Below are 26,403 nucleotides of genomic sequence, written 5' to 3'. Positions count from 1 at the left end.
TATTATTACAGCACTCACAGAAATAGCAAAAAACACATAATTGTAGCAGATGCACGTCAATGAATATTTAAAAAGCCGACAACGCAACCTGGGGTACATACGTAACCAGTCTGACCCGTCATTTTTTTTCTGGAATCTGTGTGCAAAATTAGAATAAAAAAGCTAAAGCAAAACACCTACATATATTTAAAAATGTAAAGGAGTATATTTAAAAACATCATAAAAAAACTGAAAAAAAGTTTATAGTTGATATGTTGATAAGGAAGTATTTCTAAAATCCTGGTTGCAGACCAGTGGATATTGTGTTATGATTGTTTTGACAAATACAGATAAAATCTTAAAAAATAAAAAACTTCAGAGAACAAAACTCTGAAATCAGAGCGTGTTGTAAGAAGCCTGCTATTTACATGTAACACTCGTAACTGTCTGTTATTCACTTTGTTTTATGGTTTCTCCAGCTGGATTTCTTCCTCTTCTTCCTTAATGTTGCCCACATCCTGGTACGGGCCCTGTGCTTGGGAGCGTTCAATCTGATCGTATGTTGCACAACAGTCATCCAGATTTAGCCCCTGGTTTTTGAGAAAATGCAAAAAGGAAATCATGCAAAGGCTATTATCAGTGAAAGATATACACATCAACAACAACTAGAAATGGTGTTCATTTCTTAGCTCCTGCTTTCCTGCTTTGCCTTGTGTAATGGAAAGAGATTGAGAATATGTAATGTTGACCTGATATATATTTTCCTCTTCTTTCTTTGCTTTCTTTTTCTCCAGTTCATTAAGCTTCTTTGACTGTAGGGCAAACCAAAAGTAATAAATCAGTCAAATGTTGCAAATTCCCATTGTTGACGGAGAAGGAAGAAAAACAAATCCATGCCAGAGTCGCACAGCTCTGCCATTACTTTTAAATGCATGAATAATAAAGTAAAAGTAATGCTCTTTTGGGAAAATGCTTGAAATTAAGCATAGCTTCAACAGTAGTGCTGCTGATCATTGTATAATAATGCAACGACCTTGAACAGAAGAATGGCAGAAGGCAGCATCACACACAGTAACAGTAAGAATCCCTCAGCTATCAGGATCTTGTTTTTGGTGGTTTCTCTCAGGTTTATGGTCTTCTCCATTGGCTCTAGGAATGCAGAAAGGGTTCAGAGGTCAAACAAACAAATTAGCAGTTGCACGTATTGGTTTTTAAACACGAGTTATCTTTTTCTGCTTTAAGTGTGAACACGTGAATGCTGCGTATTTGTTAGCCTGCACATGAAAACGCAGGCTAACAAAATAATTACTCAAAAGCCTTACTGGGAGATTTATTATGACACTGATAGTTTTGTTATATAACGGTTAAATTTAGCATAAGGATCACAGTTAAACATACAATTGGTGGTACTGTTAAGTCACGTTAACAATGCAGGTTATCGCACACATAATCCCTCAGATTGGCAGTTTTATGTTTCCTCATCTACCATCTGGTTTTAATGAGATTAGTGTGTGAAGTGGCCTTTCAGTGTGACTAATGCCTTTGCACATTGACTGAAATTTAATTCTAAATTTGGTGCTATTTAAAGTGAATGAATGGTGCAGCATACTGCAATGCAACAATCCTGAAGATGTAAAGATTAAATAAATTGAATATATGTGGATGCTGCCACTTTCACAGCTTTTGGGCAGATTAACAATAACAGGATTTATGGTTTATGAAGTAGTGACACCCCGCCCCAACAACAACACATGCACACACACACACTCACTGTAGACACGCAGGTAGGTTCCATGTGTGTAATATGTGTTGCCACTATCATTCAGCAGACAATGGTAAAATCCAAGGTTCTCCAGCTTTACTTCAGGGAAGTTCAGTTGGGCACAATATATTTTTTCAGATTTGGAATCTTTCTGTGATTCAGCTGTTTTATCTAACAACATCTGCCGAGTTTTGTTATAATAGTGGATCCAGTGGACATTCACTCTCCCCGACGGTGATTTATAGCAGCATTCCAGTGAAGCATTTTCAGAGACTGGCACACTCAGTGAGGGTCTGTCTGGTTCTAAAATCAGCTCACCCCAAGCAAAACCCACTGTTGAAGAAAGCGCATGTTAAGACAGGTTATGTTGTAGGATTTGTTATTGAGGTCTCCGATTATTTAATGATGACTGCATATAATTTCACAACCCATATTCAAAACTGACAAAGTATTAAAATATGCTTTAAAAATGCCAAATGATCTATAATTGTATAGCATAAGTAACCAGAACGACTGAAGCAAAAATGTCATCATGATAGCACAGCCATCTGTTTTGACAGGAAATGTGGTTCACTGAAGCAGAACTCAAAAGAGTTAAACAAAAATGAATACATAAGTACATATATACTGAACCGATATGTAGAAATATGACACGCTGAAATAATTAATCTTTCAAAAACATAACTGATATTACTGAAATATATAATAAATGGATGATGTCAATGATTACTTCTAAATAAAACAAGTTCAAATACTTGAATGTACGGTATTAAAAATATAATCTGACTCACCCACCAAGCTGGAGAGGACAAATATTACAACCATCCCCATTTTTGTAAGCCAAAATTCAATCTAGGAATAAAAAAGGATAAAATTCTGATTAAAAAAAAAAATTCTACACACAGCTCTGCTTCAGTCTTCTCTTCTGCAAGATCACACTGGTGTCTTGTTTTTCAGTGGCAGGATTTATGCTTGAATAAATTTCCACCAGCCCACATTTGCTTAAGTGCTGCATCCAAATGCTTAAAAAAATAGAACTTTGTTTAAAAAAAAAAAGAAAAAAAAAGTCTGTTAAACATGCAAATAGCAACTAAATGCTGCTCTTGACTGAAAATTGCAAATATAAAAAGTGGAAATGGAACAGTTGATAGAGGGACAATGTATTGCATTTCTTCTTCTTTCTGAAAGCATTAACTCAGGAGACAAACTGTTCGAGCTTTGAAGTAAAAGTCTTACTTTTAAACAGTTCGGAGCCTTGGTCAGTCGTTTTTCTTTTCAGTGTCTTGTGTTTCCACTGGGTGAGACCATTTCAGTTTGGAGCCATGCTGTTGTTCCTCCCACTCATCACCACTCTGATTAACATTTAAATCCCTAACATTTAAACATCTACATTACCTGCTAATGATATGAATACATATCATCTCCAGTGAGCACAGGACCCACTAGAGGACATCAATGTTCCGGCCACCCTCTGAAGTCTGCTGAAGGTCATTTTGTAGTTTTCCAGCTGTTCCTCCTTGCACAAAGGAGCAGGTACCTTTTCTGCTCTCTTAAAGTAACTGCCTGTCTCTTGGAACCTTTATGCTCTTAAGACCATTACTGGAAGACACTGGAAGCTTTCTGGCAATGGCAAATATTGCTGTACTTTCCTGGAGGAGTTGGAATACCTGTGCAACCTGTTTAAGGTCCCAGTGTTGCCAAATTCTAGTAGTGACACTGCTTGTTATAGCACCTACTGGAGGGGAATAGTTGGAAGAGGTCATGTCTAGGGTGTGTTTTATTTTTTTGCAGACCTCACAGTCCTTTGTAGTCTGTTCTTGTCCTGTTTGATGGCTGATCCAAACCTTCCAGTGATATAGCTGGATTGTTACAGAGTGCACCCATCAAAACTAAAAGAATGTCAAATTTAGATTAATCAGACAAAACAAACACTTTGTCTCAAATGAGGTCAGACCCATAGGTGGAGAGTTTCTGGATCTTGTTTACCTTTCTTGTTTTATAGCGGAGCTTTGTTTAATTGGTGCATGCAGTGTCATGAACTGTGTTCCTGAACTAATGCAGTGCCTTTCACTACAGAAATCTATTGTTTCAAACAGCTTTGCCTTAATATCCATTTAATATTTTTCAGCCTTGTTCCCTGTCTATTAAAAAAAACCCTGTAAATTCTTTGCAATTCAACATTTAGAAAGAGATAGCTACTTGCATATAAAGCCATTATCTTTACCTTTTAAATACCTTTCTGGGCACAATTATTTAACTGAATATTGCAGATTAATATTATCAGCTTTGAGATTTGACACATCATTTTTTCAATTAAATATTTAGAATTTAAAGGACTGGGATTTACATGGAATCCTGATATTCTATAATTCATGTGTTTTAAAATATGCACTGTATATTTCAAAACAAATGGAGTGAAGCCCAACTATGGTTGAACCCTAAACAATTGTCATGATGTTCTCCCAACTGTAAATAAGAAAACAGAAAAAAATTTCCCCAGTTTATTGAAAAAAAAAAAAAAAAAAAAAAAAAGAATTAAAAAATAGAACGTACCACAAATTTGTTTAGGTATACATCATTAAAGAGCATCTTACACAATAAAAATCAAACCCAAATACACAGTATAGTTCTTGCATATACAATGTTTATAGATAAGGTGGCAAACACCAGTATGGCAAGGAGCAATGTCTATTTTGTTTTTTTAAATATACTGGGCACTGGTCGGCTGAGTTGGTAGAGGGCTTACATCCTCACTATGAGATAGAGATGGACACAAAAATAGTGCGATGAAGCCCAAGTTAAATCTACATATAGAAACAACCCTCAAACCTTAAACCACCAAAATCTGAATCCTGTCATGATTTTTCTCTGCTTACTAGTCATGTTTCTCATTGAGGTACACAGCAGTGATTGTGTTCAACTAAAGAGTCTTTTATGAAGCAAACAACTTGATCGTTAGAACAAGGCACCACTCTATAAATAAAGTTTTCTATACATTTTGTATATGGAATACATGAGGAAAAGCATTTAAAGGAGAGAGCGCGAGAAGTGCCTGTAGTAGTCGTTGAGCCAGTGGAGACTGAAGGAATCAGCTGATGCTGGTGGTAGCTGGACTCCAAATGTCTACCACTGACATTGAATTTTTCTTAAAAAGCACTGTGGGTAGCCTGAGGTATAGTACCCACAGTACAGAGCTGGTTGGCACTGAATATTTTTTTTTCAATTGATTCACAATCATCAAAATGCAAAGACAAGTTACAGGCAAGTCCTGCCTCTCTCACCATTGTGGAAAATGCATAGTAAAAAATTACAAAAGCCTCTGTGGAAAATACTCCCTCCCCAACCTACTTAAGTGACTCAATACACAAAATGTAGGATAAAACTGTGCAGTAGAAACAAGTGATTACGCAATTAAAAGGTGTGAGTGTGTTATGAAGAAGAGTGTGTAGCTAAAAAAAAAAAAAAGAGCTTAAGACACAGAGGGGAGCTATTATTTTTTTGTCTTTGTCTTTTTTTGCCTTCAAACTACATTTATATACACTTCCAAAGAACAATACGTGGAGAGAGATGCTAGAATCATATATAGTTTTTGAAGCCTATGAACACTTAAGTGATCAAAATGAGCAAACCCGGTGAGGTTCAGTAGGTTCAAAGGTGGCATTTGTTGTTGTGGCAACAACAACAATAAGAATGGATGTCAGGAAGTGCTCCTGACGTGCTTCTGTAGGAATGAGTCTACAGTTTTCCTTCCTCCAGACCTTCAGCATTTCCTTTGTGTCCTCATCTGGCTACAGTATTGCTGCTGTGTCAGTATCAGCCCCATATGTTCAGCTTAGTACCAGGGGCATGTTCGGTGCGTCTCTTAATCCTCTATAGCGCAACTTTTTCATTCAATTTTAAACTTCCCAGTCCTATAGATTGTTCATGTCTTATGACTAATCCCAAATAATCTAACGTTTTTCATCTTGGTATTTTCTTTACATTAACTTTAAAAAAAGAAAGAAGTGTTTTTATTATTCAATGTGCTTTTAAAATCCCTTCGTGTTTGGGGTGAAGAAAAGCGGCTGCTGATTCCAGACTGCATTACTGAGCCACCATTCCCGCATCAACATTTTGTGACACACTACTACACAGATGATGCACGTCACTAATAAAGCTGTTGTACAAATGAGGATCTAGCGGTTTGCTGTTACTTCTTTGGTCCTGTGTGCACAGCCCCAGTTACGCCACAGATCAGAAATTATATTACCATAGTCAACGCTCAATAAAATATCACCTTAGCTCAAATTTGCAATATACTAAATCAATCTGATCTCATAATACGTCTGAAAAGTATAACCCCAACTAAAGTGTTTTGGACGAGCATTTGGGAACCCTCTCTAAAGGTAAGTTGAAACTTCTGAAATGATATGAGCATAGTAATACTGAGCGCTATATATATTTATTTATTTAATATAGGGGCGCAAATCCCAATCTCCTACTTTCTACTCTCTCATGACCATCAAGTTAAAGGTTTCTAAAAAGCAACCCCCTTGAAACCAGTTCCCAGTTCTTTCACTTTTCTATTCCACTCTGATCTGCTTCACACACGCCAGCTTCGTTTTTGTCTGTCCTGTCCGACAGTTGCACATCACTTTTTGTTTCTGGCCTGGCATTGTATCAGCTTCACTCAGGTGAAGAAGCTCACTGACACACAAGGACTCAAGGGAATAAATAAAAGCGGTACATACAAACAAATCTCCACTATTAACAGCAAGATTACTTATACTGCCACTATTTATAAATGATTTTTATGTGACCTAATTACAGTAAGAATCATCTGAAGAAATATATCCTTAATTAAAAAAATTGTAACGCACATACACACACACACTTTCTTGCATGCATCGTTTCAATAATGAGGGGTGCCTTAATAACCATACAGAATACAGAGCTAAAAGTAACAAATTTAGCAATAACTGTGTGCGTTCATCTTGTTTTGATTAAAAGTGCATCTCTGTTTTACTTTGGCATAGACTAGAAATAACACTATATATCAGTAGTAGTATTTCAATAGACCTAATGCTATATTGGCCATTTAAGGCTCTCTCTGTTACTGTACATTAGAATTTGGCATTACTGTAAATTATTTTCCATCATGCATGTTTCTGGTTTGCGTATGTGTGTTACAGCAGACTCAAATCACTATATTTTCTTAGGCAGCAACTCACTAACAGCAAAATATTGCTTCATTTCCTTTGGCACCTCTCGCTAACAGCATCCTCAAACCCCAATTTAGGATTGTTTTTTTCTTTTTTGTATAGCCCTCTATCCAGCATGCACGCGCACATACACATGTTCCATTACTGAACCACTGCACTGTGCACAAAGCCCTTCCCTAAATGGCCAATTGGTAAAAGGAGAAAAAATAAAATAAAACTTCTGATTGGCTGCAAACAGCTGACATACACACCCACACACACGCAAGAGGGGAAGAAAAAGAAATGTATCGATGGTCCGGTCATAGACGTGTGATGGTATAGGAATTTCCAGGAAAGCCTCTGAAAGTCACTCAGTCCAAACCAGAACCAGTCAAAACCTGCACAGAAAACAAAACAAACAAAAAACAAACATTTTTTTAAATATAAATCCTGTTTTGTTTTTGTTTTTTTAAATCTAGTATTTTTGTAGACTCATTTTGATTCTTCAGACTTTACAGTCACAAAAATGCAAATGCAGCTTGAGAAGAGCTCATAAAAATGCAGCTGCTGTCATCAGTCACCTTCAAATGTTGCCATTAGCTCACGGCCAATAGTTGCAACTACCAGCAGTAAGTGGTTTTTGTTTTTGCCTTGGGCTTCACCTCTCAGGCCACGTACAAGCTGCCCCAACCTGTTTATGGATTTTTCTTGAGATATACACAGCTTAACTATAACACTGCACATATTTTTCAGGGTGAAATAAAAAGCTGTCCAAAAGCTAAACCTGATTCTTTTAACCTTGTCCATTCATGAGTGGAAATGGCTCTATACCATTAATCATAATGACAATTCAATACTTAACATGACTATCTAGTTTAGTGTTCTCACCTAATGGCCAGCAGGAGGCATTAAGGTGGGTCACTAGAAGCTGCCCCCCTCCAGTGAGAACTTGGAAAGGGCCTCCTGCAGCTTGTGGTGTTCCTCTTCTACAGTCTGCAACACACAAAATCAATATAACCTTAGGAACTGAGAACACACAAACACACACACACACAATTCAACCTTCTCCTCTTAACATCCTCTCTTCGTCTCCCTCACTGCTTCTCTGACACATCCCATTGCAAGTGCTGGACATAATAGCCATTTTTAGAGAAGTCCAATTTCACAAGGCAATTTTCAGCAAAGCAATAACAGCAGCAGTTAAATGGTTTTCTATTCTCTGGTTTCTCTTTTGTGCCATTTGGCCCCATTTGTCCACAGCTCACTCCTTACTCAAGTTATCCCCACTGAAATCTTGATGCCCAGCTTTGAGTCTCTTTCTAGTCAGTTCCAATCTTTTGTTAGAGCTGACATTTCTATTTGCCCCTGTCATACGTCCTGCTCCCTGCTTACAGTTTTCTCTCAATATTCCCCTCCATCTCCCCCTCTGTTCACCTGTAGTCTCTTTAGTTGTTCCTCCAGGCTGCGTAGCCTCCTGCACACTTCCTCCTTCCTCTCCTGGGACAGCACCAGGGGCGCGCTGATGCTCTCATCGTCTCCTTTTGGGTTTTGACCTTCTTTGTCTGTACTCGTGGGGTTCGTCTCCTCAGCTACTTCGTTCGTGGTCTGACTTTCATCTGTGGATAGAAATATTTAGTTTGAAAGTGTCAAGAGTCAGCAGTCTTTAAATAATAATAAATTCTGGCCATTAATAATTAGCACTGCAAAAATCCTTTGACATTGTAAGTTCCTTGTAATACTGCATTAAATAGAATAGTACACACATACACGAAATCCTGCTTTAACGCGAGGGGATTTGCAATCCTGCTTTTAAAATGGATATACTGATATCAAATTGTGATATTAGAAATACTTTAATACTTTTGATTAATGTGTAGAATCATGTGTAAAGTCGCTAATTAAAAAAAACAAATAAATCAGGTAACACTGGGGTTTTGAGGGTGAAAAATAAGGACAAGAAACTACATGCCAGAGGTTTCAACATTAAATGCTTAATAACAATTCATCAAGAGGAGATAGGAAGCAGCTAGCCTTGCTGCATCCGCTAATGTTAACAACTCTGGAAAGTCACTGCTTAAGAAAAAAAATATTCTGGGAAGTTGTACAGATAAAACTACCAAGACTAAGCTAAGATGGCTCTATTTAGCTTACAGATATGAGTGGTATTAAGCTTCTCTTCATCTATCGCTATGAAACTATTCCTTTAAAAAAATAAGAAAAAAGAAAAGAAAAAAGAAAGACAAAAAAATAGGCCAAACCTGTTAACTGATGCTGTTCCACATCTTGCCCAGGGCCTTTTGATTGCCCTACTTCATGTTCTTCATCAGGTTGTGAGTCCTCTGATAGACTGATGCTGCCGACCAGGAGCCTTTTCAGGGACATGACTAACAGAGGAGACAGATTCATTGGCTTTATTAGGATAGGTAAGCTACTTTGAAAGAAAGTAAAGCCAAAAATATAGTCATTTATAGTTCATGAATATAAGTACAAGGAAGACCCCTATTCACCTTCATCTAATGCACTGTTAGCCACTTTCTCCTGATCATTTTTGGTGTGGCCTATCAAGTCAAACCCTTTGTCAGACAGGAAATCAATCAGCCTGTGCCTGGGATCGGTCGACTTTTTATCTTTCAAGTTGTCCTTATCTTGATCTACAGACAGAGATAAGTCTTAAATTTTGCTTATGTCTTTATGAGTGTGTAACAATGGCAAATTTGTAGGTGTGCAGTCACAACGGTCTCACCACTGCTGCTTTTCAAAGCTCCATTCTCAATCGGGCTCATAGGGGGATTCAGACTAAAAGAAAGGAGGAAAAAAAAAGTAAAAACAAGGAAATTGGATTTTTTGATAAATAAACTTTGGCAATATATGAATATCTCTCACTTTTTCCAAACACACACACACACACACACACACACACACACACACACACACACACACACACACACACACACACACACACACACACACGTTCAGCCATCTTAGTGAGGACCTTCACTGACATAATGGTTTCCCTAGCCCCTTACCCTAACCATTAAAAATGAATGCCTAACCCTGACCCTAAACCTAACCATAACCTAATTGTAACCCTGACTCTAAAACCGCATTTTGAGGCTCAAAAAGGCCTTCAAATTTGTGCGGACCGGTGCGTGTGTCCTCACAAGTGACTGTTGGTTCTCACAAGTATTCACCTCCTACATCGTTCCCTCGCTCACCTGGAGACCGCTGGAAGCACTGTGAGAATCATGTTCTTTGATTTCTCCAGTGCCTTCGACACCATTCTTCCCTCGGTTCTAAAGGACAAGCTGGTGAACTCTGGAGTGGACCATCACCTCACTACCTGGATCCTGGACTACCTCACCGACCGACCACAGTATGTGAGGACTCAGGGCTGTGTGTCGGACAGGGTCGTCTGCAGTACGGGGGCCCCACAGGGAACGGTTCTGGCTCCGTTCCTCTTCACCATCTACACTGCAGACTTCTCCCACAATTCCACCCAGTGCTTCCTGCAGAAGTTCTCTGATGACTCTGCAATAGTCAGCCTCATCACTGATGGGGACGACAAGGAGTACAGAGGACTGACTCAAGACTTTGTGGACTGGTGCCAGCTGAACTACCTCCAGATCAACGCCAGTAAAACCAAGGAACTGGTGGTAGACTTCCGCAGGCACAAGCATTCTCCACTGCAACCACTGAACATCCAAGGTATGGACATTGAGGCTGTGGACAGCTACAGGTACCTTGGTGTTCATCTGAACAATAGACTGGACTGGACTCATAACTCAGACGCCCTCTACAGGAAAGGGCAGAGCAGGCTGTACCTGCTGTGGAGACTCAGGTCGTTTGGGGTGGAGGGCCCACTCCTGAAGAAATTCTATGACTCTGTTGTGGCTTCTGCTATCTTTTATGGTGTGGTCTGCTGGGGCGGCAGCATCTCTGCTGGGGACAGGAAGAGACTGAACAGGGTGATCCGAAGGGCCAGCTCTGTTCTAGGATGCCCTCTGGACCCAGTGGAGGTGGTGAGTGACAGGAGAACGGCGGCTAAGCTGTCATCCCTGATGGACAACATCTCCCACCCCATGCAGCAGACTGTGACAGCACTGAGCAGCTCCTTCAGTGGGAGACTGCGGCACCCACGGTGTGGGACGGAGAGATTTCGCAGGTCTTTCCTCCCCACTGCTGTCAGACTCCATAATAAAGACTTTAACTGATCAAGCACACACATCCATACATATGCAATAATACTAAGTGCAATAATCCTTTCTGTCATCGTTGTATTTTTACTCAGTTGTATATAGTATTTGTATTTGTATTCTATTTTTATCTTATTGTATATTTATTTTATTTTATTCTACTGTATATAGTATTTTATTTTATTCTATTCTGTACAGTTGTGTACTGTATTTATTCTTATTGTATTCTAATTTTTGCCTCATAACTTTTGCACTGTCCACTTCCTGCTGTGACAAAACAAATTTCCCACGTGTGGGACTAATAAAGGTTATCTTATCTTATAGTAGAATGCACATTTCAGTCTTCACAAAGATAGTTAGACAGGAACACACACACACACACACACTTACCTGATGGGACTGAAGGGAGGTCCTACAACTCCAACTCCAGGAGCCACCGTCAACTTCTTGGTTGTGCTGCCACTCTTCTTCAGGTCATCCACTGCTTTCTTTATCACTTGAGTCCAACTAAAAATATGGAAATACGGGGGGAAAATTATCCTGCGCTTTGAAATCAAAAGGAAACATGATTTATGAATACAATTCTCTTTGGTATTTACATTTTTACTTCTCCAACAGACTGAGCCACTAGTTCATAAATCTGAGCGCCGCTTTCCCAGGTAAATATCACGTAGAAAGCCTTTCGATCTGACACAACAGGAGAAAACAGCAATTCAAAGACTTATCTTACGATTAGAGTGACTTGCAAACTACTGTACTGTGGTGCACTGCTAACCTGTGGCCACATCACGGAGAAAGACTGAGTCCAGCTTAATAATTGGGCTCAGCATCAGCTTGCCGTCCTGTGCAGCGATGTTACTCTTACTGTGGCATTTGACGACCATCTTGTCATCCTGCTTCTGGAGGAGCACCAGTAAGTCCGCAAGCAACACACATTGCACCTCTGAAGGACAGGGAACAGAAAGAGTGGGACCTTCTTGCTGCGAGGCAACAGGCCAACCATTATGCTGCCTATTTGATTCTCATTAACTTGCCAAATTTCGGTAATTCAACTGAAATAATGCTAAAGGGGAAGTAAATAAATCACTATGTCAGTCTGTTTCTTTGGGGGTTTTTTTGCCGATTTTGATGTTCATAAAAGAGAAGTGAAAGACATAAAATCTGTATGGCGTTCTACAAAATCTTTTCTTCCTTTTAAAAATCTTTTTTAGTTTAAGTGTGAAAAGTATTACTTTGCAATATATTGAAATGTTTGACCTTGTTGCTGTGAAAGAAAGGCCTGTAATATAGCACATATTTACCAACGGCCTTTTCTTTGGTGACTTTCCATATCAGTGGGCCTTCATAAAGCATCTTCTTCTGAGTCAAGTCAATGTTCTAGTACAGACAGGAGGAGAATAACATGAATATGTTTCAACAAAATCTTGGAGGAAAAAAAAAGGAATATTGCAACACTGTGTGCAAAAGACAAGTTTAGTTGAAAGAAACCCACCCTATATTCACTATAGAGCTCATTACTGGGTTTTAGTCCTGATGTGTCTAATTTGCGCTGGTATTCCCTCAGAGTCTGGGAGCAGAGAGAATGATTGTGAGTCAGACTGTGGTCTGTTTGATAACATAGCACAGAAAAAGATGTACTCTTATAAGCAGTGAGCTAAAGAAGTCTCAAAATTCATTTACAAAACTTCAATTGGTGCCAAGTTACCACGCAGCTGTTGGCTGAGTGGTGAATTGAGCATTTCTTACCAACAGGTTTTCCATCACTTTGACTTCCTCATTGACGTGGTTGAGGATCTTTCTGCAACACTCTGCACTCTTCTCAATTGCTGCCTTCTCCGTTAGATCCTCTGCAGTTAGAGAGAAATACAGAGATGAGAAAAATATGTCTTTAACAGCAAAGCCCAGACAAAAGCCATAAATCAAGAGTGTAACAAAACACTAACAAAAAATAAACAAACAAACAAACAAAAAAAAAAACCCACACCAAAACTTTCCATTGGTCCTCCTCGTGGTACCAACTTTCTGGTCACAGAGTCAAAGTACTCAAGAAGTGTTATGTTATAGTTCATACATCAACACCTGCAGAAGGGGGATATACTTTGAAGCAAGAGATGACAGCTATCATAAGGGCAATTAGTAACTTTCTTTGTTAACTCTGGCTTTCTTCCTTAGCTTTTGGGGATACTCTACGATACTCTTGGGGGCACCCAATCAGGGTGCTGCCTATTTCAGTGAGTTGTTTTGATGGAGGTATTGAAGAATATAAAAGATTTACTGCAATAGAACTCTGTGCTGATCCTTCAAACGAAGGAAGACAGGAATCCTGCTGAAACCTCTTTAGGCTGTAAATTCTCAAGATATGTTTATTTTACTTTAATGTCCCTTAAAGAACATCACAGTTCTATGCATTTTTAATTCTCTGTGTCACAGATTTAACAAGTTGCTGTAAATACTCTTGAGTTGTGCATTCAGAGATGCTCTTTTGCATATCTTGATCGTAAAATGATTATTTTGGCTACTTTTCTATCAGCTTACAGCAGTCTGGCCGTTCTCCAATGACCTCTGGGTGTTAGGGCTGTGCGGGGAAAAGCCTGTTCTAACATTTGAGTCTAAGGTTTATTTTTTAGCACCTGGCGGCTCTTTTTTATTTCTCATCCGTAAATAATCTGGTCTTTCACGTGATTCGGTTTATTTTGAAAAGTCTCAACAGGATCTTGAGCTTTATTGTGAAAGGTTTATGTGAAACATGGTGTTACTGTTGTTGTTGCTAACCACAATGCATAAAAACAGGCGCTTGCCCGTCCGTAGTGTGGTTATATTAAATATAAGAGAAAGAGAGAACTTCAAGAAATTAATATAGCCACTACCAGTGACCATCAAAACGATGAAAGAGAGGGATGATCTGATATCCTCGTGTTGGTGTTGTTCCCAGACCATCATTCTGATTGGTCACTTGCAATGTTGATCCTGGAACAACATTTTCATGATGGTCTGGGAACAACACCAACACGAGGATATCAGATCAACCGAAAAAATATTGCCGTAAACAGTTTATTTTGCGACACCACGAAACAAACGATAGCGTAAAATGAAACAATAGACGTTTTTACATCGTCATCCGATATATATCGTTATATCGAACAGCCCTATCTGGCGTCAACCAGGCATTTTTGCTTAGAGAACAACCACTCAATGAATATTTCTCTCTTTTTTGGACCAGTCTGTAAACCCAAGAGATGGCTGGGCAGGAAAATCACAGTAGAGCAGCAGTTTCTGAAATGCTCAGACAACCTCATCTGGCACCAAAAATCATGCCAGATTCAAAGTCATTTAAACCACCTTCCTTCACCATTCTCTTCCTTGGCTTGTTATGTATATAACAAACAGAGCATTATATAAAGCAAGTGAGAGAGAAAGAGATTCTGAGCAGGAGGGAAATTCTTATGGATCATGCACGTGCACGTTCATGTATCACACCACAAACATCTATCATAATCATTGGTGATGGTGGTACTTCCGATTACATTTTCAAACCCAGATATACAGCATTATATAGCTGAGTAATATGATGATACACAGTGTAATAAAAATGCATTTGACTATCTTATATATCAGGAAAGAATAAATGTAAAAAGTAAGAATGTAAGGAAAGTAAGAATGCAATAAGTTTTACAATATCGATGCATATATACTGACACATGAAAGTGAGCAACAAACAGGCCAGGGACACATACAGACACACACCTGTGTTCTTTGCGATATTCTCCAGCAGCAGTGGGTACTTGGTCAGCCTCTGCATCTCTATGGGAATGATGTCCTTGAGCTGCAGCCTACGGCACTGGGGCTTACTCTCCGCCTCCTGAGACACACACACACACACACACACACACACACACACACACACACACACACACACACACACACACACACACACACACACACACACACACACACACACACACACACACAGTCAGACTAGAACACCTTTGTCACATTTTGCATTACTTTGCATCTGCAAAGTGCGTCCATGTATGTCTCTGTTCAATCTTGGGGGATATGTTTGTGTGTATGTGGTACCTGTATGAAAATGTTGAAGCGTGGATCTCGCTTCTGCCTGGTCTTGATCTGGTCCAGGGCCCATGACTGGTGGCTGCAGAACCTTGCTGTCAGTTTCTGGAACCACTCCCCCTCTGTACCACCAAACTGAAACACACGTGCACACACAAACATTACAATCAAAGATTGTGTTGTGGCTAGTTGGAAAAAAAAAATCATAATAATGAAGTGAGTCAAACTCGAGAAGTGCAGAAAAGGCCAAAATCCTTGTTGCATTTTTACAGTAATATTGTGTAAAATGAACTTGTTGGCACATACTGACTTTGTACAATATGCACAGAGAGAAAAGAGAAATATTGTATGATGAAATGAAGTGAAAGACTGTGACGACTCACTCTGTTGAGCACTGTGGTGCTGATGGATTTAACTATGAAGTTGTTATCCAAACGCTGTTTCTTAAGGCTCTCATAGAAGTTACCTGAAATTGAAAGTTAGAAAAAGACAACTGACTTATAAGTAGATAGTGAGCATATTCTCTTTCCTAACACTGTGTTGGCAATTCAGGCAGCACTATGCATTCGTCTTGTATCTACACTTGGTACTATTGGCCAGAACAAATTTAGCATCATGCTTTTTTAACGACAGTGCCCTCAATTGCAGGTAGTACATGCAGTTAGTGATTTCACTAATGAGTAAGGAAGAGTGTTATTTGCATAATGGCATATTCGTTGAAGGAAGGGTGCTATATTCAGCTGTCTGGCTGTGTTTACAAATGCTTCTTTGCAGCAGCCCTTACTGTGCATTTCAGTGATCTCATCAAGGTTGGGGAAGACGGCGGCCAACTCAGTTGAGGTCAGAAGCTCCTCTCTCTCCAATGGTCTGACAAAGATCACCTGAAGGACACTCAGCATTCGCACATGTGCGTGCTCTGTTGTAAACAACTCTGAGAGGAAAGACAGTAGTAAAAGTATGAGTGATTAATAGGAAATTTAAATATAGTCTATACAACAAACTCCTCTATCGTCTCATCAACTGTTTGTCTCTCTCTAATTACCATTTATGACTTCTTGCATTTTGGTCTCCTTCTTGGTCAGTTTGGACAGAGCCTCAGGAGAGGCCAGCTCCCTCCAGTTGGGTGGATCAGACTCAAACTCCTGCAGCCGCGGATCCACCTCCTCCACCTGCGGGAAAGGGCTGGTGGGGGAGTGGCCAGGGTCTGGGGCAAAACTTAGTCCTTCTGGGCTGAAGAATGAATGTGGGGCGAGAGGGATTACTTCAGAACAAGAACTACAGCTTAGACGAAATGCGACCAGTCAGTTATCAAATTATGTGACTCTTTCTGGCAGCACAGCTGGAGGCTGTTGGCTGTGGAACAAAAGTAGTTGTGAAACAGCTGGTCTTTCTAAATGCATATCAGGGACATGTTAACATTAGATAATCTAGGTAGTAAATGTTCACTGAGAATAACACGATTTCAGTAGCTTGTGATAATTCACCAATAAATAACAGGCAATGGCTCAGATAAAACCGAGATTTTTTTGGCTTTAAAGTGATTCAAGAATAATTGAGATTAAATCTAAACTTTGAAAAACGCACCATTTCCTATTACTGTATAAAAATATAATCAAAGAAGAAACTGCAAAATTCTTTACATTCGAAAACAGCAAGTTAAGCTAATAAAAGGGCACTTAATGTTTATCAAACGGTCAATATTGACCGACCTCGTTCCCCTAAAGAACCTCGTTATCATTGTAAATGAGAGTGCTGTTTAAATGCTTCACTCCCCGATGCTCACAGCACAGGTCAACTATTAGAAAGCAGCCAATGTGTCAGGCAACTGTTAGTCAGTAACAGTGCCAGAGTGATCAATTTCAACAGGAGAAAACAGAAATGTGCCTTTTTAAATAATTTCCACTCATCCACACAATTAGCACTATTTTCCATGAATATTTAACAGATATTAACAGATATGCCTCCTAAGTGATCTTTACAGTGGTGAGCCAGGTGGCTTTAAGCCTTCAAAATTATTTTTTATTTTTAAAGTGCTTCCTGATTATTTCAGGACTGCAGCACTGTTCCTACTTCAACTTGACATCCTGTCTGTCCCTGCTGTGCACCTCACGAGGAAGAGAGGCATTAAGAGAAGGTTTGCCCATCTTACGGATGGAGGTGTTGGGGGGTGAGCGGGGCAGGTGTTGTTGTCGTGGAAGAGGGTGGCTGCAGGTCCACATCGCTACGGGAGCGAGACTGTTTGGCCCGAGAAGAGCCACGCCGCCGTGATGACTGTCGGTCCACTCGGGCACTTTCACTGCGTGCCACTTTCCTACTGAAGGGGTTGAAGTTGGGAAAGGATGTGGGAGGAAGGAGTCAGTTTGAGACAGAATAAAGAGAAATGACAGGTGGAAACAAAAGAAAGCAGCAGGAAGAAAAGAGGAAAATGTGTGGATTTTAAGAGGAAAAGGGAGGCCAGAGAATAAAAAGAAAAAACAGAAAACATAGAAGGAAAAGACAGCAGATGTACGTAGCAGATGTACATATGAAGATAGGTAATTAGGATGATAAAGAGGATGAGATAAATCAATAGAGAATTTACACAAAAATATAAATCATATCAGCAAAAGGTAGAGAAAAAGAAAATGGATAACAAGCAAATATGCATGATATGACATGCATATGTTTAGATAGTAAAAGTATATTTCATACACTGCATTAAACTGCCAATCTACAAAAGGTATGTTAAACTAGCCAGGCATTGCTTGTACTTTGTGGACTATACTGTACAAGTTTCCAGTTTTGCAACTTTAAGCTATCTCAGCAGTTCTCCAGTTTCACACAACAAAAAATCCAGCTAATCTCAACAATCAGCTAATTCTTTCACAAGCAGGTTAAAAATGTTTCACCATGTTTATGTTACGTATCTGCAAAGCACTGTGAAGCTCAATGTGAGCATGTGCATGTGAGTGTTGTGTTCTGTGTTTGTGTGATATGCGATCAGTATAAGGCCTGAAGCATGTCCATGACTCTGTCAAGGCGCTGACACCCACCTTGTCTTCCGTCTGCAAAAACACGGGACACCACATTGTTACACACTCGCCTTTACACAACTATTGTAAGCCACAGTGACAACCATAACGTTCAAAAAGCACATCCCTCCATACTATCCTAAACTAATTTTAAAACCTCTGTCAGAATAGCATGCCAAAAACGATGCCAAAGCCCCTGGCACAACATTTAACACCACATACGGTGGACACAAGCAGGACAAAGGACGGGCCCTGACCATGGCAACAGACAGAGACACCTTGAAAAGCACATAAAATAAAAAGCTCTAATGAACTAAAAACGCTGAACTAAATGTAGTGTCTATATTTGACTATTAATGTAATTACATAGTGTTAAGTTTTGTCTCAAGCCTGGCAGTAGAACAACTTGCCAATATTCAAATTCTTATAAAGCTTTTACTTTGGCTTAACAAGGCTAATGGCTGTGACTTAGAAAGAGTCAATATTGATGCAATGGCACTATTATGATCACAAATATGCAAGTATGGATAAATATGCCTTTTTATTGCCAACATGTACCTCAATCCCCCCCAAAAAAGATAGAATTGCACAGCGGATGTCTATATGCGACAAAACCTGCAATAAAGCTCTGCTGTAAACATCAACAAGAGATGCAAAGGACGCAGACACAAAAAACACAGAAGATATTTGAAAGAGCACACGTGCCATTATGGAGAAGAAAAAGGAGAGAGGGAATGAGGAAAGGAAAGGCAGAGTGCTGGAAGTAGAAGGCTGGATTTGGGTTCACCTGATCGGGGTCCATCTCAAGACTGAAGACTCTGTTAGCTAGCGAGCAATGGGCAGCATGACAAAAGCTAGCACACAGCAGGGACAGACTGCTGGGGGAGTTTTACCATGCTCGCCCCAGCCTCAGCAATTCAAACACATTTTGTTCCCCCACTTTACCCTGGTCATTCGTCTCCCATAAAGTCTAATTATAATCTGATTACAATCTCTAAATCTGTGAAATGCTTATAATCTCTTACTCATTACACTGCAGATATTATCTTACTCCCTAGACAATACTTGTTATTACTATCTCCGTCCTTCTCACCTTTCTTTCTCCACAGGCTCCTCAGGCGGGATGTCACTGGGTGAGATGGGCGAGATGGGCTCGATCAGCCCACCTGCAGGCCCAGAGGGCAAGTCATCTTGCAGAGTTGGAAGCTCTAAACGATTGCTTGGGACAGCTAGAAGAATTGAAAATTAAATTTAGCATTTTTCTGTTAAATAAAATTGACCTTCTGTTTTAAGCAAAAGAAATAATGGAAATCATTTTACAAGAACACATCAAATCACTCTGAAGGCTGGTATAATATAATAGTGATACAATTTTTATGTGCCCATAAAATGCCTGTGTGTTATATCTTGTGTACATTAGTACTGTCAGGGTGCGACTTTTAGGAGAATGTTAGAATTTAGCCCAAATCACAACATGTTTTCATTTTAGAAAATAGTTTTAAACTGAAAACTATTTCTGGCCAGATAAATGTTTCACCATCATTTCAAATAATCTCCTGAAAAAGCATGTCATGACACCATGACAGCGGCAGTGCAATAAAATACTAAACAAGGACACCAAAACAACTGTGGTGTATCTCATTCATCAGTATCAATGAGCAACCTTACCGTCACTGTGTGCCTCTATGGTAGTCGTGCTGGTGGCGTTGTTGCTTGGGGAATCAACATCTACCGCAGGTTGCACAGGAGGGACTAGACTCTGCTTCTTGTTCAACGATATAGTGGGAACTCCAGAGTCATTCGGGGTGGTTTTAGCACCAGGACCTTTGCGATCGACTGACCCTCTATCCCTGTCTGCTTGAGAGGACGAAGAAAAAAAACCCAAACAAACAAAAAACCATGACCACAAAGAACCTCATTCACTTAACAACAAACAAAAACAAAAAACAGCACACAGCAGATTTTGTAAGTCAGACAGACAGGACTTCTGCAGCTAACAAAAGGACTGGTTTGAAACAAAAAGTATATCAACAATGTTTTTTAGATTAATGCAAGTCTCTGCAAGACACAAAACAAATGGGGAATCCTGAGTTAAAGTGCAAAGTCATCAACTACGAGATTTGGATGGGTATGGGTTAGGGGGCCACACAAGTGATTTTAGCCAACAAGGTCTAAGAGTTGAGGAACAACCATTTAGATTAGAAAATATTTATGAAAACTTATGACATTTTCAGTGTTTAAAGACTCAGTGCTAGTATAATATTTGTAAAGAACCACTCCAATGCACAACATCAATTAAACAATGCTCCACCCACATGCTTTGCTGTACTGATTCAGGACATGCACACATGCTTGCGGGTTAATTAGTACCATTCTCAATCTACAAGTTAAAAAGCAGAAGGGGAGGATTCTGAACAGTGACTACCTTCATCCACTTTAATTTTGGACTCAACTGTAACTGGAAAGAAGGGTAGGACAAAATATTTTCATATCCACATTATTCATCAACATCACTTAGCAAATTTTAAAAGTCAGTATATTATATAGTTTAGTATATTAATTATAACACAGGAAAAATAAAAAAAATTTATACACACCCATCCAGTTTGGTAAAACAGGAAACACTCTTGAGCTTTTGGCCTTTGGGATATCATCCTTACTCTTGGGCTGCAATATCACCAGGTAGGAAATTAAAAAAATAAGGTAAAATTAAAATAAGATCAAAAGGCTGAAAAAATACAAATTCAACTACAAAATGGTTTAAGAAGAACACTGCAGGCCAATAATTGCCTTGCACTGTTCTGATTGTTGATGCATTTATTTAGCTTTCTAATAGGATACCAATGCTGTCAGTTTACCTTACCTTAGTCTTTCTAGTGAAGAAACCTCCTTTGGACTTCTTACTGTCAGCTGCCTTGTTTTTAACCCCGAGGTGTTTCATGTACAAGACCACAGCATTAAAGATGGTTTGGCTAGTGGAGAAACAAGAAACTTGTGTTAATAATAATATATAGTTTTTAAACAAATGAACTTGCTTAAATTCCCAGAATATATATCTATATATCTATATATATATCTATATCTATATATCTATATCTATATCTATATATCTATATCTATATCTATATATATCTATATCTATATCTATATATATCTATATCTATATATCTCTCTATATATCTATATCTATATATCTATATATATATCTCTCTATATATATATATCTCTCTATATATATATCTCTATATATATATCTCTATATATATATATATATATATATATATATATATATATATATATATATATATATATATATATATATATATATATATATATATATATATATATATATATATATATATATATATATATATATATATATATATATATATATATATATATATATATTTATTTTATATTTAAAGTCCCTACAGACGCATGTGTCCTCACATTAATGGCAGCAAAAATACCAGTGTGCTTATTCTATCTCCAAGTAATACAGTTGAGACACTTGGTTTTAAAAAAAAAAAGGACGAACTTCATGAAAGACTAGAAGGAAAGAGGGAGTTGGAGAATTGCAGATGTCCAGAGGAGGAGCATGAGAGGAGGAGCTCAGAAGAGTGGGAAGGGAAAAAGAAGAGACACAAAGAGCTGAGGAGATATTAAAGGAGCTAGGAAAGGGAGGAGACACTGGGGATGTGCATAGAACAAAAGTGCATCACATTACCAGACACTGCACAGTTTCTCAGAGTCTGCCGCCTGAGTACAAGGCGTACAATAAAGAATTTGAACTGAAGAGGACGAGGAGTCCTCAGAGAGTAGCCTAAAGACACTAAGGCATGCATGACAAGGTTAGTCAAATATATGCACTAAGAGAATATATTGTCTAATAAGGACATTAAAAGAAAAATTTAATGCAAATAGAATAAAAACGAGTGCAGTGACAATACAGAAAAAATATATATTTTTGGATTGGATTTTCTAACATACTTCTACAGCAACATACATTTTGAAACAGTATGCCAAATGTTTGGCCGGACCACACCCAGGCTTGCAGAGGTCAAAGCTGCTACACAAAGAAGAAAAAATATATATACACAACAACACCATTGACTCACCATTTATCCTCATCAAAGGCACCTGTTGATCTGAAAGAACAGAGACAAGTGTCAGCGATGTCACTATTGTAGACAGAAAAAACAAAACAAAGAAACAAACAACAAAAGTAATTCTGATGCTGCATCTAACTCACCTCTTCCTTTTAAGTAACATTTTTTCTTTCTCTTGCTCGACTAACTATGAACTCTGTTTTAGGCCTGTGGAATCTGAAGTGATTAAGCTTTTCTTGATACAACTCAAAACTGATTGTTATGCTGTTGGGGTCAGAGCTGCAGCTATTGATCATATTCTAAGAATCCACCAAAAAAGGAAAGAAAAACTAAAAATCTAAAACAAAAAAAAAAGATTAAAAGTGCAAAAGATGCTTCAAAAGCTACTCTTCTGCCTGTTCCAGAAATTTTAAACTCAATCTGCACACTTGGCGATTTGCAAAAGAAAAACCAAACTGCTGTCCTCAGTATCAAAAATTCTCTGCCCTGCTTTGTCTCTTCAGTCAGCCGCCTGCAAAGCAAAATCAGAAGTGCTCCAGCGCAGCGGAAATGTCTATTTAACCATGTTTGTCTGATGCAACATGCAGGCAAGACTGTGGAAATTGGATACTGATGTTTTGAGATGAACATAAAGGATGGGAGGGGTTTCCTCGGGATTTCCTTGCATAATCCAATCACATCGACTGGTTGCCTTGTTCGCTTCATCAAAGAGACCAATAAGAAACAGATGGGGTGAGGTCACTGTGTTGTGGTCAAGAATGGAGGGAGGTGTGTGCGTGTGAGTGCAGAGGGGTGACTGAGTGTGGGAGTGCCGGAGAGGAATAGCGAGCAGGACTGAATGGAGTGAGGCTGAATGAATCGTTTGTGCACTGGAGATAAAGATCCAACTGTGTGATAGTAATTGAGTGAGTCAAAACTGAATTATCACGTCTTTGATAGAGACTCCTTTGCAGGCTTTTTGTGTCTCCTCCACTCTCATCGTGGTTATATTCACAGGATGAGTGCTGCTTGTGCACAGTGCACCTCTTTTCGTTTCTGCTGATCTTTTTTTCTCTCTTTGACAAGATGAAGTTAGACAGTCTTCTGCCCCTTTCCCTGGCCTCGTCTCCCTCTCTGTCTGACTCATTTCTTGTAGAGGATAACACATTGTGGTTTGCCACGGGGTCAAGGATAGATTAACTTTCCCCTAGATCTCTTACTTTCTTTCTTTAACTGTGTTCAGGGCAGGAGCTATCCAGCATCGATAACCCTCTGGCCCTTTCTTTTCCTTTGTCTCTTCTGCTGTCTTACCCCCTCCACCTCCCACTACCAGCCCTCCTTCAGTTGGCAAAATGCCAGGGGAGAGCCTTCCTGCCAGCGTGGCACTACTGACTCCATTTTTCTTCTCCGCTTCCTCATGTCTTTCTGGCTCTGTTTTGTTGTGTTTCAATCACAAGTCCCTTGTCATCTTAATTTCATCAATTACCTGCTTTATAAGCTGTTTGGAAATGGATTTGTGCACGACTAATGCTAACGCTTTCCTTTTAAGGAAGTTTAGAAGCAAGATAAGGGAAGATTAATACAAAACTACCAGCTTTAGCCAACAGATCAGTCATCTTCATGTGCACAGCAGAAAGTAATAGCAGAGAAAATAGCTCCCAAGAACATCTAACAAAAAATTATTGTAATATGTAAAGTGGTTACCCATTATTAGTAATCGTTGGCATTTTAAGCACATCCAGCAGAATCTCTATGCAGAAAATGACTTGAACTTCACTTTGTGGAGGCTGGATACCTGAAATATTTGTTGAAAAGTGGAGTAAAACTCACTGTGTCTCAGACATCTTCTCTAGGAGGTTCTCAGCAACAGACTTCTCCTTCATATCCGTTGGGACACGGTCGGTGGGATAGTGGCTGTCCACGTCATTTAGCTCAGCCTCACTGAGGGTCATACCCATCATCCTCTTTTGCCTAGGCAACACAGAGCAAGAGCAGAGAATCAAGTTTAGCAAAAACATCTCAAACTTTTAACACTAAAAGGATAAAATGAAGACAGTGTTGTGCAAAAGTAACAGAAAAGCACAGTCAGCTTTTGATCCACCATGTAATACCGACTGGTAAGTGTATGAGTAGCAATAGCATCATTTGTCAGCATCACAGTGATCCCCAAACACACTGCTAAAGCAGTAAAAGTACACCCAGATAGAAAAACATACAATAGAACCAGTCATGGACTGGTCTCTCCAGAGGTCAGACCTCAACAACATTGAAGCAGTGTGAGTTCATCTTGGTGAAAAAGTGAACAAAAGGCAGATAGCATCCAAAGAAATCTAGGACTGAGAAATGGGCAAAAAATGGGCAACCTTTTAAATTATAGAATCACCTACTCATTTTTTCTCCATGACCTTCAACCTTCCTTTGTCATCTTACTCTCAAATGTCAGATCAGTGTCCTTCATATGGATTTTGGTAAAGAGTAGCCTGCATATTTCTGTTTACCTAAGCACAGGTGTCATTAACATACAGTGGGGCAAAAAAGTATTTAGTCAGCCACCGATTGTGCAAGTTCCCCCACCTAAAATGATGACAGAGGTCAGTAATTTGCATCAGAGGTACACTTCAACTGTGAGAGACAGAATGTGAAAAAAAAAAATCCATGAATCCACATGGTAGGATTTGTAAAGAATTTATTCGTAAATCAGAGTGGCAAATAAGTATTTGGTCAATAACAAAAATACAACTCAATACTTTGTAACATAACCTTTGTTGGCAATAACAGAGGTCAAACGTTTACTATAGGTCTTTACCAGGTTTGCACACACAGTAGCTGGTATTTTGGCCCATTCCTCCATGCAGATCTTCTCGAGAGCAGTGATGTTTTGGGGCTGTCGCCGAGCAACACGGACTTTCAACTCCCGCCACAGATTTTCTATGGGGTTGAGGTCTGGAGACTGGCTAGGCCACTCCAGGACTTTCAAATGCTTCTTACGGAGCCACTCCTTTGTTGCCCGGGCGGTGTGTTTTGGATCATTGTCATGTTGGAAGACCCAGCCTCGTGTCATCTTCAAAGTTCTCACTGATGGAAGGAGGTTCTGGCTCAAAATCTCACGATACATGGCCCCATTCATTCTGTCCTTAACACAGATCAGTCGTCCTGTCTCCTTGGCAGAAAAACAGCCCCATAGCATGATGTTTCCACCCCCATGCTTCACAGTAGGTATGGTGTTCTTGGGATGCAACTCAGTATTCTTCTTCCTCCAAACACGACGAGTTGAGTTTATACCAAAAAGTTCTACTTTGGTTTCATCTGACCACATGACATTCTCCCAATCCTCTGCTGTATCATCCATGTGCTCTCTGGCAAACTTCAGACGGGCCTGGACATGCACTGGCTTCAGCAGCGGAACACGTCTGGCACTGCGGGATTTGATTCCCTGCCGTTGTAGTGTGTTACTGATGGTGACCTTTGTTACTTTGGTCCCAGCTCTCTGCAGGTCATTCACCAGGTCCCCCCGTGTGGTTCTGGGATCTTTGCTCACCGTTCTCATGATCATTTTGACCCCACGGGATGAGATCTTGCGTGGAGCCCCAGATCGAGGGAGATTATCAGTGGTCTTGTATGTCTTCCATTTTCTGATGATTGCTCCCACAGTTGATTTTTTCACACCAAGCTGCTTTCCTATTGTAGATTCACTCTTCCCAGTCTGGTGCAGGTCTACAATACTTTTCCTGGTGTCCTTCGAGAGCTCTTTGGTCTTGACCATGGCGGAGTTTGGAGTCTGACTGTTTGAGGCTGTGTCAGGTGTCTTTTATACAGATGATGAATTCAAACAGGTGCCATTCATACAGGTAACGAGTGGGGGACAGAAAAGCGTCTTACAGAAGATGTTACAGGTCTGTGAGAGCCAGAGATTTTCCTTGTTTGAGGTGACCAAATACTTATTTGCCACCCTGATTTACGAATAAATTCTTTACAAATCCTACCATGTGGATTCATGGATTTTTTTTTCACATTCTGTCTCTCACAGTTGAAGTGTACCTCTGGTGCAAATTACTGACCTCTGTCATCATTTTAAGTGGGGGAACTTGCACAATCGGTGGCTGACTAAATACTTTTTTGCCC

General features: G+C 39.5%; 2 protein-coding genes across 7 annotated transcripts in view; both read right to left on the bottom strand.

Annotated features, from left to right (window-relative positions):
• Positions 1 to 17: 17 nt before the first annotated feature.
• cd79a (CD79a molecule, immunoglobulin-associated alpha) lies at positions 18 to 3,327 on the bottom strand. 2 transcript variants are annotated; one of them, XM_080896334.1, is made up of 6 exons: positions 2,978 to 3,327; positions 2,533 to 2,593; positions 1,751 to 2,074; positions 1,013 to 1,128; positions 729 to 791; positions 18 to 569 (listed from the first exon to the last, which is right to left on the bottom strand). In XM_080896334.1, the coding sequence occupies exons 2-6, from the start codon at positions 2,570 to 2,572 to the stop codon at positions 444 to 446; spliced, it is 669 nt and encodes a 222-aa protein (XP_080752460.1). In that variant the 5' UTR covers positions 2,573 to 2,593; positions 2,978 to 3,327; the 3' UTR covers positions 18 to 443. The 2 variants fall into 2 exon arrangements, with proteins under 2 accessions (XP_080752460.1, XP_080752461.1); XM_080896335.1 differs by having other exon boundaries at positions 3,137 to 3,327.
• A 925-nt stretch (positions 3,328 to 4,252) lies between these two features.
• Positions 4,253 to 26,403, bottom strand: part of arhgef1 (Rho guanine nucleotide exchange factor (GEF) 1) — a 42,858-nt gene continuing 20,707 nt past the window's right edge. For 2 of the 5 annotated variants that reach the window (XM_080896930.1, XM_080896931.1), the window contains exons 7-30: positions 24,112 to 24,252; positions 22,312 to 22,341; positions 21,057 to 21,165; positions 20,791 to 20,860; positions 20,619 to 20,651; positions 19,862 to 20,050; positions 19,287 to 19,422; positions 16,225 to 16,412; positions 15,967 to 16,113; positions 15,566 to 15,648; positions 15,192 to 15,317; positions 14,859 to 14,973; positions 12,861 to 12,961; positions 12,607 to 12,681; positions 12,416 to 12,491; positions 11,890 to 12,057; positions 11,714 to 11,801; positions 11,505 to 11,621; positions 9,665 to 9,717; positions 9,429 to 9,572; positions 9,180 to 9,305; positions 8,356 to 8,537; positions 7,810 to 7,914; positions 4,253 to 7,319 (exon numbers count right to left, since the gene is read on the bottom strand). In XM_080896930.1, the coding sequence (XP_080753056.1) occupies positions 7,843 to 7,914; positions 8,356 to 8,537; positions 9,180 to 9,305; positions 9,429 to 9,572; positions 9,665 to 9,717; positions 11,505 to 11,621; positions 11,714 to 11,801; positions 11,890 to 12,057; positions 12,416 to 12,491; positions 12,607 to 12,681; positions 12,861 to 12,961; positions 14,859 to 14,973; positions 15,192 to 15,317; positions 15,566 to 15,648; positions 15,967 to 16,113; positions 16,225 to 16,412; positions 19,287 to 19,422; positions 19,862 to 20,050; positions 20,619 to 20,651; positions 20,791 to 20,860; positions 21,057 to 21,165; positions 22,312 to 22,341; positions 24,112 to 24,252 (2,569 nt within the window). In that variant the 3' untranslated portion in view covers positions 4,253 to 7,319; positions 7,810 to 7,842. The remainder of the gene's footprint in view (positions 7,320 to 7,809; positions 7,915 to 8,355; positions 8,538 to 9,179; positions 9,306 to 9,428; positions 9,573 to 9,664; positions 9,718 to 11,504; positions 11,622 to 11,713; positions 11,802 to 11,889; positions 12,058 to 12,415; positions 12,492 to 12,606; positions 12,682 to 12,860; positions 12,962 to 14,858; positions 14,974 to 15,191; positions 15,318 to 15,565; positions 15,649 to 15,966; positions 16,114 to 16,224; positions 16,413 to 19,286; positions 19,423 to 19,861; positions 20,051 to 20,618; positions 20,652 to 20,790; positions 20,861 to 21,056; positions 21,166 to 22,311; positions 22,342 to 24,111; positions 24,253 to 26,403) is intronic. The other 3 variants (XM_080896932.1, XM_080896933.1, XM_080896934.1) reach the window with 3 other exon arrangements.

The sequence above is a fragment of the Rhamphochromis sp. 'chilingali' genome (assembly GCF_963969265.1).
Source record: "Rhamphochromis sp. 'chilingali' genome assembly, chromosome: 11".
Classification (NCBI taxonomy): Eukaryota; Metazoa; Chordata; class Actinopteri; order Cichliformes; family Cichlidae; genus Rhamphochromis; species Rhamphochromis sp. 'chilingali'.
Note: the sequence above shows the minus strand (reverse complement) of the source record. Positions and strands in the feature narration are given on the sequence as shown.

What these genes read in the sequence shown, in the direction of transcription:
- cd79a (XM_080896334.1), bottom strand. Translation starts at nt 2,572, where the DNA reads ATGGGGATGGTTGTAATATTTGTCCTCTCCAGCTTGGTGG. An exon ending in TGTCCTCTCCAGCTTGGTGG is followed by an intron (nt 2,075 to 2,532) that starts GTGAGTCAGATT and finishes TTTCTTCAACAG; the next exon opens with TGGGTTTTGCTTGGGGTGAG. An exon ending in AACCTACCTGCGTGTCTACA is followed by an intron (nt 1,129 to 1,750) that starts GTGAGTGTGTGT and finishes CTGCATTCCTAG; the next exon opens with AGCCAATGGAGAAGACCATA.